At 46.3% G+C, this 16030-nt stretch overlaps 1 protein-coding gene across 2 annotated transcripts; it reads left to right on the top strand.

Moving 5' to 3' along the window:
• Positions 1–5843: 5843 nt before the first annotated feature.
• Rnf7 (ring finger protein 7) lies at positions 5844–12464 on the top strand. 2 transcript variants are annotated; one of them, XM_021207763.2, is made up of 3 exons: positions 5844–6105; positions 11007–11054; positions 11627–12464. In XM_021207763.2, exons 1-3 carry the CDS (start codon positions 5931–5933, stop codon positions 11743–11745), a joined length of 342 nt encoding a protein of 113 aa, XP_021063422.1. In that variant the 5' UTR covers positions 5844–5930; the 3' UTR covers positions 11746–12464. The 2 variants fall into 2 exon arrangements, with proteins under 2 accessions (XP_021063422.1, XP_021063424.1); XM_021207765.2 differs by having other exon boundaries at positions 5880–6098; positions 11627–11683.
• Positions 12465–16030: the final 3566 nt, after the last annotated feature.

The following is a 16030-nucleotide window of genomic DNA, read 5'->3' as shown; positions in this document are numbered from 1 at the left end:
AGAGAGAGAGAGAGAGAGAGAGAGAAGGGAAAGAAAAGAAAAGAAAGAAAGCTGAGCCTCTAGCAGTAGAAGCAAGATGTGTGACAAGGAATGTTCTGGTTTAAGAACACCAGAGCAAGAGAAACCAAAAACCAAGCTGGACACACCAGGGCTGGCGCACTCCTGTAATCCCAACACCGGAGAATCAGAAGCAGGAAGAGCCCTGCAAGTCCAAAGCCAGCCTGCTCTATTGTGAGTTGTGGGCCATCGAGGGCTGCATGCCAAGACCCTGTTCTCAACCACAACTCCCCCAATGGCCCAGGAAGCTCAGTGGAGGCGCCAGAAGGCGCCAGTGGAGGGGGCTGCATCACAGGAAGCCGGCACAGGACCTCCTGAGTCACATACTTCACATTTCCTGACTTCAGCTTCCGGGCAGCTTCAGAACCTTAGCACTGGTCCAGAATGGGCAGAGAGAATCCGGCGATGATAAACCCACTTTCCTTTACCAGGTGCTGTTTCCTATTTTCTTTTGGAAAACGAGACAGCGGGCCGTATGGCCCGAAGCGCCCAGCAACACGTGACAACCCTATGCAGGTACAAAGCATGAATACATTAAAAAATAACTCGTTTCCACATAAATAAATTCTACATAAATAAAGTTGCCCAACATAATACCGGCACCATTCAGGAGGCAGAGGCAGGAGGATCTCAGTGAGTTGGAGACTGGACTCACCTGCAGAGTGATCTCCAGGCCAGCCAGAGTTAAATGGTGGGACCCTATCTCAAATAAATACATTTGAAAATGTAGTGTTGTAGAAATTTTTAATCCCACTCTGGGGTTTCTACCCCGCCTTTAACCATTTAGTTCCTGGGTAGAAGATGCAACCTTTGTATTTACAACAAGCCTTAAAACAGCACAAGAGCTGGGCAGATATCGACCCTCTATGCCATTAAAATCTACCTTCTTATCGATAACCCCAAGTTATTACTTACTATGTTTCATCTGGGCTGCTCTTAACTCCAACTGGCCAGCCCTGGGGCCGTGTTTTTCTCCACTCACCTAACCCATGGTGGCTTCTTTCTCTCCTGCACCTTCTTTTCGTGGTTCTCCTCCGACTTGAAGGCCCCAGGAAACCTAAATCTCCCACCTTTGTCTCTTCTGCCCAGTAATTGGCTGTTGGCATCTTTATTCATCAATCAGAAATAATTTGGTAGCAGGGTAATTTGGGAACTATGTGTAGAATCTAGGTCTTGGGGGCCATACTTAGAATTATAGGACATCTCAGTAAAGTGAGAAAGGGCGGGGGGGGGGGGAAGAGAAATTCTTCTTGGATTTCTCCTGTGCATGAGAAACAATTCGAAGAAAGTTATTTTAAACAGACTGTTGAGCGACTATGGCCACTTCTGCCATTGTTATTCTTAATTGTCACCTCAGGATGTTTCTATGTGAGTATTCCCAAAGCTTACCTGAGGCAGGAAGACCCGCCCCAAATGAGCGATACCATCCAATAGACTGGGGTCCCAGGCTGAATAAAAAGGAAAAAGTGAGCTGGGTACAGCACTCATCTCTCTACTCCCATCCGGGGTCGCCTTTGACCTGCAGGCCTCATTCTCTGGCTGCTGTGTACCCCCACCTTTCTTTCCTTTGACCTGCCGGCCTCATGATCTGGCCGCTGTGCACACCCACCTTTCCTTCCTTGAGTTGCTTCTGTGAGTCATTTTGTCAGAATTACAATAAAAGTAGCTGGTACAACTTCCTAAAAGACACCACCCTAGGAATTAGGACCTTTTCCAAACAAGGAAACCTAGACTCACTCTGCTGCCCCACAAAATGCCAGGTAGTTCATTAGAAATGGGAGAGGTGTGGCTGAAGGTTTATGAATGGCAAGGAGGATTAAAGGAGTTTTCTGTGTCTTCACAGCATGCTACAGCTGAGAAGATTAAGCACTCAGCCATTAGAGCAACCAGAATTTTCTATGAAAAACCTGCTTATTTTCAGCTATGCGTCATTTAATTGAGAGTATTGCATCTCCATTTGCCCTTTTGTAAAACACAAATAAAAAACAACTGGGCCCAATGTCTGTTGATCTCTGAGACAGAGGAAAGAGACAGAAGACAGAAAGAGATCAGAGTCTGACCTTCAACAAACAAGACCATGTTTATTAGCAAACACAGTGAGGGGCAGCCTCTCTCCCAGGAAAAGTGAGGCTGTGACCCTGTATAAGGATGGGGTATGAGGCTTGGGGATGGTTGCAGTCAGAGAGGGTTCCATTCAGGTCTCAAGTCTCTTTTAAAATTGTCAGCTTTGCCAGGGTGTGGTGGCACACCCAACCAGTCCCAAAAGACAAATGCTACTGCATGATCACATCGTGTGAGCTACTGGGAGTCCTCACAGTGACAGAGAGTCGAAGGAAGATGGCCAGGTGGTCAGCAGGAGCAGACTTCTAGCTCCGTGAGATTAGCGTGTTAAGGAGACTGGCTGCCACGTGAGCCACTGTCGCTCTTAACGTAAACTCTGAACTGTATCATCATATTGGTAGATTGCATGTGTTCTGCCACATTAAAATTTTTAATGAATGAATGTAATGTACACCTAATTATACGGGAACTTCTGGAGTCCATTATCAGCGTTTGCATTTCTTTTTACATTATATATCTCCTATTATTTGAAATCGTTTTTAATCATTTATAAGCTGTCGCTAGAAGGGAAAAAAGGCTTCTAACTGTTCCGTTCACTCTGACAAGTTTAAGGGCCAGTAGCAATGTGACGGCTGCTGTGTGACCTGGGGGGGAAATGAGAAGAAGGCACACAGGAAGCGCTGTAGCTTCTCATCGGATGTGCACATGCCCTGGCAGTGATTGGTCACTGAGGACACAATGGTGAGATCTTTCCCCCCAAAACAGGGGGAAATCAGCTGTACGGAACTGTCATTACCTTTCTCTCAAAAGGGCAGAGTGTGTCAGAGTGGCCAGTCTGAACAGGGTCCTGGACAAGGGTGCCAAGTGACAGTTGCAGGTCGATATGGTAGCAGGACTTCAGTGGAGGTAAGCCATCTTTAGCAGATGGAAGGGGAGCTAGGGGAAGACTGTGAAGTAGGCTATGGAGAGTGCTCATCACACTGTGACAGGGTGGGTAGGGAGACTGCCAGGAAGCCAGGACACAGTGACCCAGGCAGCAGGCGAGGCTCAGAGAAATAGAGTGGGAAGTTCAGCTGATGCTGGAAACTTTCAGAGGAAGAATGAATAGAGTATTACCTCTGACTGGGATGGAAGGCAGAGAGGGACAAAGGTGAATGTGGGTTCTGATGACTTTGAAGGGAAGCTGAATTTTGCAAGAAAGGCAATGACACCTCCAAATACCAAGTTGGGGCCACTGTGGGATACTGAAAAAGACTGGTGCCCTCCAAGCAAACATGGCCATCATGCACAGCTTTGAGAAGAGATGAAAGTGCTGGAGGCTGGTTCATCAGAGTGGTAAAATAACTGACTCCAACTGAGTCCAGAAGAGAGTCTGAGCTAGTCTGAGTCACAGGGAGAGCCGAGCTGGCTCAGAGGCTAAGAGCACTAGCCGTTCATCCAGAGGACGCTGGTTCAGTGCCCAGCACCCACACGGCAGCTCACAACTGTCTGTAACTCCCATTCCAGGGCTCCTGATACCCTCACGAAGACATTCCCACAGGCAAAACACCACTGGACCATCCTGAGTTCATTCTTGCCTTCGCTTCCCTCAGTGAAGGATTATGATCAAGATGTATAAGCCAAACAGTTTTCTCCCTGAGGGGCTTTGGAACGCTGCCTTTATCATAGAAACAGAAAGAAAACCAGCGCCCTCCCTCCTTTTCTTAAGCCTTCCCTTATTCACCGGGTGTACAAACTCCAAGCCCAGGCTGCCTTTTGTCTCTTCTCCCGTGAATTCTAACTTCTACAAATTAAAGCCTTTCTCTGACTAAACTCGGCTGTGTGGTTCACGGGCTGCAGAGCACTGAAGCCCCGGAGAGCCTTTCCTCTTCAGCCACAGGGAAGACTGTTTTCATAAAGATGAATGGCAGGAAGGAATGAGGAGCCGAGAAATAAACAGCGGAAACACTCACTCTCGACGGGAATAAGGTCTTTCCTGAAGGGCTCAAACGTGTTTGTGTTACAAGGAAGTCTCTAGAACAAAACCAAGCATCTCTCCAGTGTTCTCCACAAAGGAATAGAGACTCTCCCACTCAGGAAGTGAAGTGACCACTGAAAAGCCATCTTGTCCTGACTCCCCTTGCATTGGCTTCGGCACTTCTCAGTCCTCCCCACCCACCTCCATCGCCACAATGGTGGCATTTACCTTCCCAACACATTTGGGACTTCTATGGTCCCAATGTATAAACCAAAATAATTAATGTAAACTAAAATAACTGAAGAAGTCACAAGTCAAAAGTAACTTTCATGCTACGTCTGGAAAAAAAATCACTATGTTCTGCCAGAAATGAACGTTTCAAGGTTGCTCTGTCATCTGACTTTCGCGTGAGTTGTGGTCTTTGTGTGGTTTGCCTTTAAAAACACTTCAACACTAAGACATTCTGAGGCATGAGCCGGAACTTGGTCCTGCATTAATAAAGGACTCGTACTTTTGTGTTTGTTTTTGTTTTTTCGAGACACGGCTTCTCTGTGTAGCCTTGGCTGCCTGAAACTTGATTTGTAGACCAGGCTGGCCTCATAACGCACAAGGATCCACCTGCTGCTGTCTCCCAAGTGCTCGGAGTAAGGTGTGCACCACCACTGCCCCACTGAGTCACATACTTCTAATTGGCTTAACCGGTGTCGTATCTTTCTCCAGTGGGCTCTTTAGCAGCAGGAGTGCCTGCGTGAGGATGGACAACACCTTCCCCCATTGGTAAGAATAGCCTGAAGGATGGTGGTTGCCTGTGAGCCCAGCATGAGGCAGGCATATTTGTTTTGCTTTTTCATCTAAGCTTTCCTGCAATTCTGCCCAAGTGATCTGAGACAGAGCCTGGTGGTAGGGACCTAACTGCAATCCCAGGGGCTCCTGCCCGGTGGGCGAGCTTCCTCAAACCAGCCCTACTGCCTGGCCATTCCCTGGCTGGCTCCCTCTGCCTTCTCCCCAGCACGCATTTGCTTAAGCATTGCGTTCTTGCCCTTCTGCTTGTCTCTTCTCTGTCTCCTGAGAAAAATACAAACAAACAAACAAATGTAGTGTCTGGAGAGATGACTCAGTGGTTAAGACCATGTCTGTTCTTCCACACGACCGGGTTCAATTCTCAGCACCCCCATGGCAGATCACAACTGTCTGTAACTCCAGTTCCAAGGAATCTGACACCTCACAGCAATGCACATGAAATAAAGGTAAAATATTTAATTAAAAAAAAAAAATCTCTGGCCGGGCAGTGGTGGCGCACGCCTTTAATCCCAGCTCTTGGGAGGCAGAGGTAGGCGGATTTCTGAGTTCGAGGCCAGCCTGGTCTACTGAGTGAGTTCCAGGACAGCCAGGGCTACACAGAGAAACCCTGTCTCGAAAAACCAAAAATCAATCAATCAATCATTCTCTGAATTCAAGGCCAACAATTTTGTAAGATACGGAGGTTACAGTGATGAGAAGTCTGCCTTCTCGGATAGTTTACATTTGGGAGAAGAGACAAATGAAGACAGGGACGATGTGATTTCTGAGACTCGCCCGAGTTTAAGACAATGGAACTCCGGACAGTGCTCGCTTACTGACCCCTGCCTGCCCTACAGTAACCGGCCTGTGGCCACTAAAGCAAGCGCCGGGGTTCTCTGTGCAGGCCTTGTCCAGCCCCTCGTGACGTCACTGGCCCGCGCCAGCCAATCAGCACCGCCTGGCTCCGCCCGCCCGTGCCTGCGGGAGGCTCCGCGGCTGGTGTTGTGGCCCCACTGAGCCACCGTACCTCCCGCCTCCGCGCCCAACGTTCGCGTCGCCGTTCTGCGCCGCCGCCATGGCCGACGTGGAGGACGGCGAAGAACCCTGCGTCCTTTCTTCGCACTCCGGGAGCGCAGGCTCCAAGTCGGGAGGCGACAAGATGTTCTCCCTCAAGAAGTGGAACGCGGTAGCCATGTGGAGCTGGGACGTTGAATGCGATACCTGTGCCATCTGCAGGGTCCAGGTGATGGGTAAGCGATGCAGGCGAAGCCGCGACCGCGGGGCGGGCGGCCTGCTGGCCCGGCCGAGCCGGCGAATGCTGGGCCGGGCCGGACCGGGATGCACAAGGGGAACCTCCGGCCCAGCGGCCAGCAGATCTCCCCGCGGATCCCTCGCGTGGATCTGAGGGTCGGGATGGTTGATGTCTTTGAGATGCGAGTTCCTCAGGCTGGACATTTAGCCGCGTTTGACTTTGAACCCTGGAGGCCGCACCTCCTCAATTCTGGAAATTTGCGAGCCTGCGCCACTCTGCGGATTCTGTCATAACCGAAATGAGGCTCAGTGACTGGAGAGATGTTTTCCCCAGTTAAGAGCACAGGCTTGCCCTTACAGAGAACCCGGGTTCGAGTTCCCACACCCACATGGCAACTCACCACCCTCTAACTTCTGTTCCAATAACTCCCAGATGTGAGCAACACAGATGCAGGCAACATAAACATAAAATTTTAGATTACTGTGAGGTTGCTTTACAAGGCGACTGGGGAGTAGTTGAAATCGATTTCTGCAGTTTGAAAATGTGCGCGTTTCTTGGCATTGAGACTTTAAGCTTAGCATCAAGAGATCCCACAGTCTATTCTTTGTCTTTGAACTTGCTTCAACAGGGTTCCCAAACTTTACCTTTTACATTTAATGGTAGACCCAGACACTAGTTTCTATGTAGAATCTGATTTGACTAAAACACCAAAATCCAGCTGTGCCACCCCTCGCCCTGGCTTAGGAACTGGACAGTGATTTCCATTTTAGGGTTGAGTGTGGTTGCACATGTCTGAAATACCAGCACTCGGGAGGCTGAGACAGGGGGTTACCTTTGTTCTTTTGCAGCACAAGCTTTAGAAATTTTATTCTGAGCCGGGCGTGGTGGCGCACGCCTTTAATCCCAGCACTCGGAAGGCAGAGGCAGGCGGATTTCTGAGTTCGAGGCCAGCCTGGTCTACAAAGTGAGTTCCAGGACAGCCAGGGCTATACAGAGAAACCCTGTCTCGAAAAACCAAAAAAAAAAAAAAAGAAAAAANAAAAAAAAAAAAAAGAAATTTTATTCTGGCCAGGTGTGGTGGTTTCTTTAATCTTAGTTCTTGAGAAGCAAAGATAAACAAATCTCTGTGCCTCAGAGGCCTGCCTGGTCGACACAACCAAGGCTAAGTAGTGGGACCCCCGTCTTAAAAACAAATAATGAATAAATCTTAAACATCTTTAGGTTTTTTTTAATCTTTTAGTTCTTTTTTAGTTTAGGATGAATCTTTCCAAAGGGAAGTTTTAAAAGGACTTTCCTTCGAAAGGCTATTTTCTCCACAAATCTAAATAGTAAGAAATGTAGACCCTAAAGTAGCCATTGAAATGTTATAGCATACAAAAATGCTTAAAGTAGGCCCAAGTGTGGCTTATAGATAACTGCTGGTCATCTTGTGGGCTATGAGGTCTTCGTGGTCACTTGGTCAGGTGACCACAGGAACTTACGACTTGCCAGTCCTGATGCCTGGCATTGTTTGAAAGGTTATTGTATGTTTTAGAAATACTGTCGACTTGCCAGTCCTGATGCCTGGCATTGTTTGAAAGGTTATTGTATGTTTTAGAAATACTGTCTCAGACTTTAGGAATTATTTCTTTGACCCAAGTGTGGCAAATGTCTTGACTGGAGCACAGGAGACAGAGGTAGGAGTATCTCAGCATGTTAATTCAGGAATAGTCTTGTTCATGCATAGAAAATCCAGGCAACCAGGCAAGCAAGATAAAACAAAGGGGGGAAAAGGATTTAAAAACATTTTACTTGGAGATTGTAAGATTTATTTATATGTATGAACATTATTTGCACATACGCCTACATGACAGAAGAGGGCATCAGATCCCACTATAGATACTTGTGAGCCACCATGTGGTTGCTGGGAATTGAACTTGGGACCTCTGGAGGAGCCGCCAGTGCTTTTAACCAAAAAGCAATCTCTCCAGCCTGTTTTGTTTTGTCTTTTAAAATCATCATCATCATTACCTATAAAATTATATTTATTACCCTGTTGTTAATGATGCATACTTTAACCCCAGCACTTGGGAGCCATAGGCAGATGGGTCTCTTGAGTTCCATGACAGCCTGGTCTACAGAGCGAGTTCCAGGACAGCCTGGGCTACACGAGAAACCCTGTCTCAAAATAAAAACAATAAAATTTATTGAGAGAGAGAGAGAGCGAGAGAGAGAAAGAGTGTGTGTGTGTGTGTGTGTGTGTGTACATAGAAGAACTGGGTGGGGGGCCATAGAAGAACAGTACTGGGGAGTTGATTATTTTCTTTTGCCATGTGGGTCAGGCATGGCTTTAACTTTTGAGCCGTCTATCTGGCCAGAGATTGGCTTTTAAATATATATTTAAGTTTTTTTTCTTTTCATTTACTTTTTTATTCTGGGCATAGTGCACACACCTTTAATCCCAGCATTTGGGAGGCAGAAGCAGATGGATCTCTGAGTTCAAGGCCAGCCTGGTCTACTTAATGAGCTCTAAGAGGGCCATCCAGGTTTATGTAGAGAACCTGTCTCACCCCACCCCACCCCCAACATTGTTAAATTTTAGTTTAATTAATGTACATGTATGGAAAGTATGGACGTGTGTGGGGGTGCCTGTGGATCCCTCTGGAGCTGGAGTTTGGGCAGTTGTGAGCTCCCTGGGCTGGGCACTTGCATCCTGTTTGAGAGTTCTTACACTGAGCCATCTCTCTGGCCCTGACTTTTCATAATCTTCAAGTTATTTATTTGCCTTCTTATTCCAAAGTTGGCCTGTCACCCAGTTGCAGTGTGGGTAATCTCTCCCTTGGGTTCCACCTATACCCTGTAGGGAGGAGATCAGTTCACCCATACAGCCAGAGTAGAGTGCCTGATTGTGATAACTTAGAGATTTCACATGGGCTGTTTGGAGCTTTGATTTCCTACTTATTAAAAAGGTGGCGGCTGACCACAGAGCTAGAGCAGCACGGGTATCAGCACACCTGGTGTGCTTGCCTCTCTTCTCCATGTCCTAGTGAGCTCCATGAGCCTTGGCTGTTTTGTCATTCCAGGGCATACATCCTAGAAGAGTGGATGTTTAGTAACTATGGATAAAACCCGTGGAGGCAGTTTTACATCTATTTAGAAGAGGCCAGGATGGCTGTGGGGTTTTTGTTTGAAGGTAATGGTGTGTGGAAAGAAACAAGTGCCTGTGCTTGAGCCAGAGTAAGGCGAGGAAGCAGTCCTCAGCTCCACAGTTGCTATTTTTACAGAATTCTTTTTTATTTTTTCCTTTTGGACAAATCACTCTAGCTAGCAACACAGTGGAGGGGTGCGGGGAGACTAGTTCTGGGGCTGGAGAGGTGGCTCAGAGGTTAAGAGCACTGGCTGTTCTTCCAATTCCTAACATCCACATGGCAGCTCACAGCTCTCTGTAATTCTAGTGTGAGGGCATCTGACACCCTCACACAGACATATGTGCAGTCAGAACACCAACGTGGGTAAAGAATGTAAAGGGGGAGGGGCTAGTCCTGATCTCAGCGGTCCCACTGCCTCAGCCTCCTTAGCTCACTGCTGGGGGCCACGAATCACCACACTCACCTTCTCCAACCTCTTTCTCTTTCTGGGTCTGGAGAGATGACTGTGTTAAGGGCACATACTGCTCTTGCAGAGGACCTGGAATCAAAACCTAGCCCCAATGTGAGCAGCTCACAGACTGCCTAAGCTCCAGAGGGCCCCAGCACCTCTGACCTGCAAGGGCGCCTGCATGCACATGTACAGACCATAAAATAATTAAAAACAAAAGCCTTTTCTGTTGATTTGAGCTTTCTTTTACCTAATTTGGACTACTAATACAGTTAAAGAATGAATTTATTTCTTTGGCTCCTAAAGCATAGTACTGATTGAATTTTATAAACTACTGAATTTAGAAATGTAGAACTCCTTGGGTTCCCGTTCTTAGTATTTACTCCTAAGTAATCCATTCAAGTATTTTGTCAGTGCTGAGTGACTGCACTGAGGGTGAGGGGCTCAAGTCTTCCTAGGCTGTATAGCTTGAGGCCAGCCTGAGCAGCATGAAGCCCAGTCTCAAAAACAAAGGAATTTTGCTTATGAAAACAATTAGAAAAAGCCTTTAACTTTCAAGTAGAGTCACATAGCTTAAAAATCAAGGGAGTTTATGTGGGACTTCATTATTGAACAGGGCTGGGGCATGTGCCTGTGATTCAGAGGCAGGACTTGGTGATCATCCACAGTGTGGCACTTCAGGTTAGTGGGCTGGGCTACATGAGGCCCTATCTCAAAAACAAAACCTTTATTAGTTCCTGTATTATCCTTCTAGGTCCTGTGTGTATATAATCAAATAATCAATACAGTGCTATGGCTTACTTATAGTGGTGTCTTGAAAGTGAATAACCCTGAAGTTGGTCCATGTGTGTGAGCAAGCTGCTGGCTTACGGTAACCTTTTGGCATCTTTGTCTCCGTGACTTCCTCTCGTGCAGTTGCCAAGCTCCTTTGTCTTAAGAACTTGTAAAATCATTATTGGCCCTTGTAAAACATTGGTGAGTTAGTAGAATGCCATGTATTTTATTTCTCTTTCAATAGTTATTTTTAGATGAGAAATTAATATTATAAGACTTCTCTTCAGCTGGGCCTGGTGGCGCACGCCTTTAATCCCAGCACTTGGGAAGCAGAGGCAGGTGGATTTCTGAGTTGGAGGCCAGCCTGGTCTAGAGTGAGTTCCAGGACAACCAAAAAAAAAAACCAAAAAAAAAAAAAAAAAACAAAGATAAAAAAAGAAGAAGACTTGTCTTCACCTCTGACCCTCTGGGCTTCTGTTTGACTTTGAGGTCTGGGTCTCTGGCGTTGCCTCCTGAACTTGAGATGAGATTGGCTTTGTTTACTTTCAGATGCCTGTCTTAGATGTCAAGCTGAAAACAAGCAAGAGGACTGTGTCGGTATGTGGTAATTCTTTCTCCTGCCTTTTCAATTCAAGGTTTTTCTTCTGTCCTTTACTCTTCTAATTTAAGACAGTGGAGCTATTTAGGAGCTAGGGCTGTGGCTTCACCCCCAAAACCCAGTGGCACATTAAATATTTTTGTAAATAGAAAAAAACATGTTTTGATCACTTACCAAACTTTTTTCAGAATTATGGGTTGTGACTATTTTCTTAGTTTTTAAACTATAATTTAGAATTTAGTAATTTAAATTTTTAGAATATTTACATTTTTGTCTTGATAATTTCTTATAAGCATATAATTCTATAATGTATGTTGATTTTGCCCACCCCCTGCTCCCCCCTACTACTCCCCTGACATCCCCTCCATGCGTCCCTTCCTAACTTTCTGTCCCCCTGAACTTAGCTGTTTAAACTAAGCTGTGTCATGTCAGCTGACTCGTTTGTACATTTGTTTCATTGTCTGAGTTTTAATACAGATCTTGTTTTGTGACAAGTGGCCTGGGTCTGAGCCCCTCCCGCCTGCTGCTCGGATCACAGCACAGCCACCCACTCAGCTGTTCTCTCTTGCAGTGGTCTGGGGAGAGTGTAACCATTCCTTCCACAACTGCTGCATGTCCCTGTGGGTGAAACAGAACAATCGCTGCCCTCTGTGCCAGCAGGACTGGGTGGTCCAAAGAATCGGCAAATGAGAGGTGGCCCAGGTGCCCCTGGTGTGGTTGGTGACCCTGGACAACCTTGCCATCAAGTTACTGGACAAAGACTAGACACTGCAGGGGATTCATCCTTGAGAGAGAGGATGGTGTACGCCTTTGAGATTCACCAAAGGCACGCTTTATTGTTTTGTCTGTTTAGTTTTGGGAAATTAAGATAATTTATTAAAAATGGCCTTTCCTACCTCTGTGGTGTGTGTGTGGTACGTACTGCTTAGAAGAGTGAACCAGAAAATGATCTTTGTTTATCTGTCAGTACCCATGGCTCTGTGAGAACAGTGTGTTCACAGAAGAACATTGTTTGTGTTTATTAAAAATAAATAAAAGAAGGCTACAGTAACAGGTAAAATGCATTGAAAAGCGGACTCCTGCCCTCTGCTCCTAATCCTTTTCCGTGTTGGGAGAGGAGCAGCCTGTGCTGTCTTCATCTACTGTGAGTGAGGATTTTAACCTGCACTCGGGCGAAGAGGGGAAATAGAGTGTAACTGTCAGGTAAACGGCCCTGTCTCCTGACTTCTCCATCTTTGACTTGGCCAGAAAGCCTGGACTGTTCAACCACTTAGTTCTAAAGAACTGTTGTCTGTTTTTGAGAAGGTTGTATTGTATGTTTTAGTCAAAATATTAGTGGGAAAATGCTTACTAGTATAAGACTGAAGTTCATTATGCAATGTTTTAATAAAATACTGTGCTTTGAGTTATTAAAGTTTGATATATACTCTTAAACTTATTAAGCTAATTCATCAATTAAATAATTTGAAAAAATTAATATCCTCTTTATTTGGCGGTAAAAATTGCTTGGAAACATACAAACAAAAATTTTATCAGATTTTTCCAGTAGGGCTGGGAAGATGTCTCAGTGTGTAAAATACTATGTGAGTCAGAGGACCAGACTTCCGGTCCCTAGAACTCATGTTAGAAAGCTGGGCGTGGCATCCCAACCCTGAAGAAAATAAGGGATGGGAAGATGGCTTGGTAGTTTTAAAGCACTTGCTCTCTTGCAAAGGACCCAGTTTGGGTTTCTGTCACCCTCCTTGCCACTCACAACTATGTAACTCCAGTTCCAAGGAATCCAGTACCCTCTTCTGTGTTTCTGTGGGCCTTACATGTACAGAGTGTATTATGCAGATACACGCAGACAAATACTCATAGATGCGCTAAAAATTCTTCTAAGTGTGTTTAGAATCAAATTGAGAATTATGGAGGGTTTGAGACCGTGCCTCACTGCCCTACCTGGACTGAACTGGAATGGAGGTTGGCTTCAGGCCTGGGCCCAGCCCCCCAAGCACTACTAGTAGAGGTGTGCACCACACTGCCTCGTCGACTACGCTCTGGTTGGTAATCTGGTTTCTCTGAGATTTTTGCTTCTGTCAGACCCACTAAAGGAGTGCAGATAAATATTTTCTAGGTACTGAAAGTATACAAATGTTTTCGGTTATTTGAATGTGCCTATCATTGTGTAATTAACTATTCATAGAGTGTGAACCAGGTGTTTGGCCTTGCTGTGAAGAGAGAAGTCCTCCGTTGTGTTCGTTAGGTGGCTTTGACAGTTCATAAGTGGATTCTGGAGGGTTCCACCCAGTGAAACTCATAACAAAGCCCTGTTTATGCTGCAGGTCAGGATCTGAGGGTGGGAGAGGGGGGAGTGAAACAAGCTTAGTTCTGTTCCCCGCCCCCCTTGCTGGCATGACAGCCCTCATGTGCACAGCCATCCCAGAGTTCCGTACATGCTATCTTACCAGGAAAAAAACATGCAGAGGCACCTTAGTTGTGGGTTCCAGAACCATTAAGCAGGGTTTCTTTCCAAGCAATTAAATGGTATTTAATGTCTGTAATTACATATTAGTAATTATTATCTTAAAACTATAAAATATATAAAGAGCAGTTGGGTGCTTCCATTTGTCATGAGCAATTCATGAGCAGTAGCTGGCATTGCCACTTCCAGGTAGGACTAGGTACCAAGATTGCTCAGCACCTGAAGACTTTGTCAGCACCAGCATTGTAGCTCCTAGGTATTAACTGTCCCTTTACCCTGAAGACTTGACGTTCTCTGGAGCTCTTAAAGCAACCAGAACCTGCAATTTCCTTTCAGCGGCTCCTAACGGCCTTCTGTCCTTCAGCCTGGGATGCAGCCTCCCTACTTGCACCTTCCCTTTCTGACTGCTACTGTCATTTCTGTCTTCCAATGCTGCTTTCTGTCACCAGCTTGGCCCATACTACAGAAGTAGGCAAGAAAGGACCAGGTGAGAAAAGCAGCCTTTTATTAATAGTGACAGTACCCGAGGGGCAGCACAAGGTTATGTCTTCCAGCCGACTCACTCCATGAGCTAGACCAAGGGGGCTTCCACAAGGCACCAGGCTCACACACCTCACACACAATGGAGAGTTGTGTTTGCACACTCTGCTAGGCCACCCCTCTGGCCTAGGTAGAAATGGCCGTGGGAGAGGCTGAGCCTTGAGCTAAAACAGTCAACAGCAGTTCTCTGGTTTCTCAGGATGTCTGTAGAATGCAAGCATTGGATGCTGGCTGTGTTAGGGGTCTCCAAAGCCACAGAGCACATGGGATGTCTTAGTCAGGGTTTCTATTCCTGCACAAACATCATGACCAAGAAGCAAGTTGGAGAGGAAAGGGTTTATTCGGCTTACATTTTCTATACTGCTGTTGATCACCAAAGGATGCAGGACTGGAACTCAAGCAGGAGCTGATGCAGAAGCCATGGAGGGATGTTCTTTACTGGCTTGCCTCCCACTGGCTTGCTCAGTCTGCTCTCTTATAGAACCCAAGACTACCAGCCCAGAGATGGCACCACCCACAAGGGGCCCTCCCTGCTTTGTCACTAATAGAGAAAATGCCCTACAGCTGGATCTCATGGAGGCATTTCCCCAACTGAAGCTCCTTTCTCTGTGATAACTCCAGCTGTGTCAAGTTGACACAAAATTAGCCAGTACATGGGATGACTCTCTATATTGAGGTAATTTATTGTGATGACTTGGTCTGTAATTCAGCTAACCCAACAATGGGCAGCTGTGAATGGGAAGTCCAAGAATCTAGCAATTGCTCAGTCCCATGAGGCTAGTTGTTTAGCTGGTCTTCTATAGAGGTAGGTTTGAATGGATGTGCTGGCAAGTAAGTACAGGTGTTTGCAGAAGCCTGAATCTTCCTTCTTTCAATGTCCTTATGTAGACCTCCAGCAGAAGGTGTGGCCCACATTAAAGATTACGTGTACCACCACGCCTGGATCTGGGACTTGCTTTGTCCCAGGCTGACCTTCAACTCAGAGATCTCCTTGCTTCAGTCTCCCAGGATTAAAGGTGTGTACTATCTTGCCTGGGCCTAGGCTTTTCATAGCCACGATGCCTCAAGATCTCCATGCCAAGATCCAGGTCAGAAACTTGTGTCTTCAGCCTCAAGATCTGGCCAAAGGTGACCCTCCAATTCTGGATTGTAGTTGATTCCAGGTATAGTCATTGCACAGGCATATGGATAGATCAGCTGGTTGATGACTACCAATCCTTTGTTCAAGGCAGTGCAGTAACAGAATCCAGCTGCTTTCAATGACAGAATCAAACTACCCTATCATCCAAGTCTGCCTGCCAGAAAATGAACATCAGGGGTGTTCACGGGGAGATCGTAAGTAACTTATGTTAACATTGGTCATTTGTTTAACAAACTTTAACATTGTTTAGTTCCGGCTGGGTGTCATGGGGAGAGTGTGCTCCATTTCTCTGTTCCATAGAGCTGTCTACAGCTATGCAGATTTATTGAGGCAAACTCTTTAAATATGTCTATTTGAGTGATGTGTATCCATGTGTGTCTCTGGGTGGATATGTGCCCCTGAGTGCAGGTGTCTGCAGAGGCCACTAGAGGGTGTCAGATGCCAAGGGTGTGAGTCTGTGGGAGAGTGGCCGGCACACTTGTGCACTGAGCGCCTCATTGGCCCAAGACTTGGGTTCTTTTGGTGACTCTTGGACCCTCCGTGCTGTAACTGCTGACATTAACTCGGCCTCTTCTACTCTTAGAGTAATGTGTTATTTATTGCATGCCTACTACCTATAAGGCTGTACCATCCTAATAGAATGCTTAAAAAGTATTTTATCTTCAGACGGTGCAGGGTATGTTATGGAGTACTGACTTTGAAACACACAGCCAGGCATGGTGGCGCATGCCTTTAATCCCAGTGCTTGAGAGGCAGAGGCAGGCAGATTTCTGAGTTCGAGGCCAGCCTGGTCTACAGAGTGAGTTTCAGGGCAGCCAGGGCTATACAGA

The sequence above is a fragment of the Mus pahari genome, chromosome 10 (genome assembly GCF_900095145.1).
Source record: "Mus pahari chromosome 10, PAHARI_EIJ_v1.1, whole genome shotgun sequence".
Lineage (NCBI taxonomy): Eukaryota > Metazoa > Chordata > Mammalia > Rodentia > Muridae > Mus > Mus pahari.
The sequence above is the reverse complement of the archived record's forward strand: the minus strand, read 5'-3'. Positions and strand labels throughout refer to the sequence as shown.